This window comes from Physeter macrocephalus, chromosome 11 (genome assembly GCF_002837175.3).
Source record: "Physeter macrocephalus isolate SW-GA chromosome 11, ASM283717v5, whole genome shotgun sequence".
NCBI lineage: Eukaryota > Metazoa > Chordata > Mammalia > Artiodactyla > Physeteridae > Physeter > Physeter macrocephalus.
The window spans coordinates 83,944,307-83,950,306 of record NC_041224.1 but is presented as its reverse complement, the minus strand read 5'-3'; the positions used below and the strand labels follow the sequence as shown (position 1 = coordinate 83,950,306).

General features: G+C 39.9%; 1 protein-coding gene across 3 annotated transcripts in view; it reads left to right on the top strand.

Moving 5' to 3' along the window:
- The window catches only part of SV2B (synaptic vesicle glycoprotein 2B), an 83,234-nt gene that overhangs the window by 59,302 nt on the left and 17,932 nt on the right, over positions 1-6,000 (top strand). For all 3 annotated transcript variants that reach the window (XM_055088205.1, XM_024114955.3, XM_055088204.1), the window contains one exon: positions 2,729-2,893. In XM_055088205.1, the coding sequence (XP_054944180.1) occupies positions 2,729-2,893 (165 nt within the window). The remainder of the gene's footprint in view (positions 1-2,728; positions 2,894-6,000) is intronic.

Sequence of the window (6,000 nt, the reverse complement as noted above, 5' to 3'; positions counted from 1 at the left end):
TCATGGTGTATGATCCTTTTAATGTGTTTTTGGATCCTGTTTGCTAGTATTTTGTTGAAGATTTTTGCATCTATATTTATCAATGATATTTGTCTGTAATATTCTTTTTTTGTAGTATCCTTGTCTGGTTTTGGTGTCAGGGTGATGGTTCACGTATAGAGTGAGTTTTGGAGTGTTCCTTCATCCGCAATTTTTTGGAAGAGTTTGAGAAGGATGGGTGTTAGCTCTTGTCTAAACGTTTGATAGAATTTGCCTGTGAAGCCATCTGGTCCCGGATTTTCGTTTGTTGGAAGATTTAAAATCACAGTTTCAATTTCAATACTTGTGATTTGTCTGTTCATATTTTCTATTTCTTCCTGGTTCAGTCTTGGAAGGTTATACCTTTCTAAGAATTTGTCCATTTCTTCCTGGTTGCCCATTTTATTGGCATAGAGTTGCTTGTAGTAGTCTCTTAGGATGCTTTGTATTTCTGCGGCATCTGTTGTAACTTCTCCTTTTTCATTTCTAATTTTATTGATTTGAGTCCTCTCCCTCTTTTTCTTGATGAGTCTGGCTAATGGTTTATCAATTTTGTTTACCTTCTCAAAGAACCAGCTTTTAATTTTATTGATCTCTGCTCTTGTTTTCTTTGTTTCTATTTCATTTATTTCTGCTCTGATCTTTATGATTTCTTTCCTTCTGCTAACTTTGGGTTTTGTTTGTTCTTCTTTCTGTAGTTCCTTTAGGTATAAAGTTAGGTGTTTATTTGAGATTTTTCTTGTTTCTTGAGGTAGGCTTGTATAGCTATAAACTTCCCTCTTCATCTTGTCTATCTTCCTTCCCTTTTCATCTTGTCTATCTTTCTTTGAATGTGGTTTTTGTTCCACAGGCTACAGGATTGTAGTTCTTCTTGCTTCTTCTGTCTGCCTTCTCGTATCCCATAGGTTTTGGATCGTTGTGTTTTCATTGTCATTTGTCTCTATGTATTTTTTGATTTCCTCTTTGATTTCTTCAGTGATCTCTGGTTATTTAGTAACGTATTGGTTAGCCTCCATGTGTTTGTGTTTATTACGTTTTTTCCCCTGTAATTGATTTCTAATCTCATAGCATTGTGGTCAGAAAAGATGCTTGATATGATTTCAATTTTCTTAATTTACTGAGGCTTGATTTGTGACCCGCATTTAATCCATTCACGTTTAAGGTAATTATCGATATGTATGTTCCTATTACCATTTTCTTAATTTTTTTGGGTTTTGTTTTTGTAGGTCCTTTTCTTCTCTTGTGTTTCCCACTTAGAGAAGTTCCTTTAGCATTTGTTGTAGAGCTGGTTTGGTGGTGCTGAATTCTCTTAGCTTTTGCTTGTCTGTAAAGCTTTTGATTTCTCCATCGAATCTGAATGAGATCCTTGCTGGGTAGAGTAATCTTGGTTGTAGGTTCTTCCCTTTCATTACTTTAAGTATATCATGTCACTCCCTTCTGGCTTGTAGAGTTTCTCCTGAGTAATCAGCTGTTAACCTTATGGGAGTTCCCTAGTATGTTATTTGTCATTTTTCCCTTGGTGCTTTCCTTAATTTTTCTTTGTCTTTAATTCTTACCAATTTGATTACTATGTGTCTCAGCGTGTTTCTCCTTGGATTTATCCTGTATGGACCTCTCTACACTTCCTGGACTTGGGTGGCTATTTCTTTTCCCAGGTTAGGGAATTTTTCAAATATAATCTCTTCAAATATTTTCTCAGTCCCTTTCTCTCTCTCTTCTCCTTCTGGGACCCCTATAATGCGAATGTTGTTGCATTTAATGTTGTCCCAAAGGTCTCTTAGGCTGTCTTCATTTCTTTTCATTCTTTTTTTCTTTATTCCCTTCTGCAGCAGTGAATTCCCCCCTTCTGTCTTCCAGGTCACTTATCCGTTCTTATGCCTCAGTTATTCTGCTATTGATTCCTTCTAGAGTATTTTGCATTTCAGTTATTGTATTGTTCATCTCTGTTTGTTTGTTCTTTAATTCTTCTAAGTCTTTGTTAAACATTTCTTGCATCTTCTTGATCTTCGCCTCCATTCTTTTCCTGAGGTCCTGGATCATCTTCACTATGATTATTCTGAATTCTGTTTCTGGAAGATTGCCCATCTCCATTTCATTTAGTTGTTTTTCTGGGGTTTTATCTTGTTCCTTCTTTTGATACATAGCCCTCTGCCTTTTCATCTTGTATATCTTTCTGTGAATGTGGTTTTTGTTCCACAGGCTGTAGGATTGTAGCTATTCTTGATTCTGCTGTGTGCCCTCCAGATAGTTTTACCTCTTGCTTTGCAACTTTATATTCCTATGTTCTTTCTCATGAGTAGCTGAGTTAGCTAAGACCTACAACATAGTGTTAAATGGTAGTGCTGATAATGCATCTCCTGGTCTTGTTTCTTATGTTAGTGGTAATGACTGCAGTGTTTCCTCATTAAGAAAGATCCTGCCTTTTGAGCTGAGATATATATATTTTTACATGCTGAGGAAGCGTCCATGAATTCCTAATCTATTGTTGTTTTTATCAGGAATGAATATTGTTTTTTATCAAATACCTTTTTGGCATCTATGGATATAGTCATGATTTTTTTCCCTTAGATCTAGTAATATGATGAGTTATAGTATTAGATATTTCTAATGAACCATACTGATACATTTAAAATGGGCTTGATTTACATCAGGTCGTGAATGCAGTCTCTGACGGTGTTGCTGCTCAAATATTCTGTCTTCTGTATTACAGTTACTATGGACTGACAGTTTGGTTCCCTGATATGATCCGGTATTTTCAAGATGAAGCATACAAGTCCAAAATGAAGGTATTTCACAATGAGCACGTGTATGGTGTCACAATCAACTTCACAATGGAAAATCAGATTCACCAACATGGGAAACTTGTGAATGACAAGTAAGTGGGAGACCACGGGCTTTCCTTAGATCAAGGGGACTGTGTGTGGGGACTGTCTTGGGGAGAGAGCCATTGGGAAGATAAGAATTCAATATGGCAAGGATTGAGCTCCAAGGCTGGTGGAGCATCACAGCTTACCATGGCTGCCAGAGACTCGACAGTGCCCCTGGTGGCTCTGTCTGTACTATGCCATCCCCTGTCATCCTGGCTAAGGTTGATTCCTCCAAGGAGGGTCAACCAAATCATCTCTCCTGAGACCTCGCATCTTAAAGGTGATGCGCAGAGAGCCCCTCAATGATGCCTGCCTGGAGAGAGGTCCCAGAGCTCTCACCAGTGAGGTCCTGCACCAGCTCACAGCCTGGCTATTGAGCTTTTTCTTTGATTCTGGATGCTTCTTCAGAAGCAAATCCAGAGGCCAATATAACACTATCTTATGTTATTCTTTTGCCTAATATTACCTCCAAGCGTCGATTGGCATAGCCCATTGTCATCAAGAATGTTGTTGTGCTTTGGGGCAAAAATGAGTGGAGTGTTAGAAAAGTCCTGCCCGCATCCTCCTCAATCTGTTTGACTCCTCCTTTTCCTACTCCTGGGACACTGAGATGGATAGTCCAGGCTGTTGGGCTTTAAGAACACCTCTTTGAGGTTGCCCTCTGAAGGCCCCAAATGGGTCAGGGCAGGACAGAGTTTCCTCCAGGCCACATGCTCCACTAAACTGAGCATTTTCACCTCTGCTGTTTCCCTTCTTGAATTATCCTTAGGAAGTTCACTGGGTCAGACGAGGGCATGATACACCAGAAACACCACAGCCCAGTGTCAGTGGTATAAACTGCCCCCAAGCTAATGTGTCTGTGCAAGAATTATCACCATGAATTTTCTCCTCTGACTTGGTTCTACTTCCCCAGCCTGCACCCACCTGTGTGTCTAAGTGGCCGTGCCCGTGACTGTGAGAAAGAAGTGTATGTCTGGGTGAAGTCCAAGGAAGTTGGCTTGGGCAGTCTAGTCCATATGTTCTTACTGGCCAGACCTTAGCAAATGTTCACTGTTATTTAGGATGAGAAAGAATGTGTGACTCGAAAAGGGGAATGTTATTTCTACAAATATAAGGCCTTTGGGGCAGGAAAGTTAGGACCGACTATCCGTGGACATGGAATTCAGATTTTCAGATGATTTTTTTAAATGCCGAGGCTCAGTCACAAACATCTCCACCTTCACATGCCCATGTATGCACATGCTCTCTTTGGGAACACTTCGGTTCCTGGAATCTGCTGAGAGTGGCCACTCCAGGGATGGCAGCTCGAAGGCTAGTGGTTGGTGGATGGCAATTCTCCCCAGGATTTCTCACCGTCAGTGCTCTTCAATATAAGCCCAGAGATCTTGCGTTGGCATTGCCAAGGAAGAAACGTTGCCCTTCTTTATTAGAATGCTTTGGAAATGTTGAAAACTAAGGGACATTATGGATGGTGAGGTGTCACCCATGATATGATGTTATTCCCTGCAGAGATGAATTCACTAAAAGAGACCTCATCTATGAAGTTTCCAATGTTCAGTGATACTCTATTGTGGTGTTAGTAATAATAACGATGGTAATGACACTTCTGTGTGCCAGGTGCTTCCTTAAGTGCCTTTCAGAGATTATCTCGTTTAATCCTCACAAAAACTCCAGGAGGCAAGAAATGTGCTTTCTCTTTTACAGGAAGGGAAACAAGCTTAGAGAGGTTGACTTCCTTACCCAAATCACACAGCTAACGTAAATAGATTAGAAATATCTCTCACCAGTTCATGCATTTGGACTCCAATCCTGTACCCTTGACAACTACAAGTATCGTCTCACTGGGAAACTCTCCATTCCCACAAAGGCCCTGTTTTACATGGTGTTTTCTGCATTAAAAAGTTAATTGCAATGCCAGAGCTGTTATGATTTTTAAAAGTAGGTTTTGGAGTTCTAAGACTTAGCTACACAGAAAATGGGAACTTCCGCTCCACTCTGTCCTTTTGAAAGATCCGAGCCTCCCAAAGCTTAAAGCTTGAGGAAGGCGGTGGTCTCATCTGTGGAACCAGGACGCCAGGGAACCATAGAGTTATTGTTAAGGGTCTGCGAATGCATAAGCAGGCCGTTGATTGTCTGGGAGTGGATGTAAATATTCTGCACACACAGATGTTCTACCATGTTTCTGTGTTTCAAATGCATAGAAATGTTTTTGTGTGATTATTAAAGTATAAATTCCTTCAGAAGTTGCAATGAGTTCATTTTAACTTGTCATATATATGTCATTCAGTTTTTTAACCAGGGGATACCACTGTCACTTGAAGCTCATAATTTTTACCCCAGCAATTTATTTGAATAAAAATGGTGTTTTTCTCCTTGGAAAAAGATTAGGAACTTTTGAAAGCAATCTAAGGAATTGAACCTGGTTTCTTTTCTCGAGTTATGCTGCCATCTGCTGGTCATAAACTAGAAAACATGACACCTTTGGAAACCTTGAGCCTCTGGAGAGTTAAATTCTTTAAGTTCTTTAGTTTGGATGGGGCATTGTCCCCATTCGTACCAGTATTCCCCCTTAGACTTTATCCACACTTTGCTGATTAAAAATTTAAATAAAATTATTTACTTTATTGACTGTCACACATGGGGGAAGATTACTTTTAGCAGGGAGAGCAGAGAGAAAGAAAGCAAATGCGTATCTAGAAGAGAGAAGGTCGATTTCACACATCACAATGAAATCCTACCCACACTATTAAAAGCATTTTTTAGTGGGGCATCAGTAGGAATTTTCTTCATCTGCAGTGGGTGTGTTTCAGGACAGTAAATCTCTGCGAAGCTGGCGAGGGTGGGAAATGTGTTAAATGTACCTTCTGGCTTCAGGTCTGAGGAAGCAGCCAAGGCTTGAGGGACTTGGGTTCCAAGCCTGGATGGGTCAGTAAATAGCTGAGCCACCTCTGACCGACCTATTTAAGCCTCTGATTCCACATCTGAAAGTCATAATGTTGATATGTAATGTCTGTCAGGCTTCAGAGTTAATAAAATATCTCAGCAAAATTTTGTAATTTAATCGAGGTCCTGCATAGTTCTTATAGAGCCTCTTCCTGAATATTTTACAACTAAT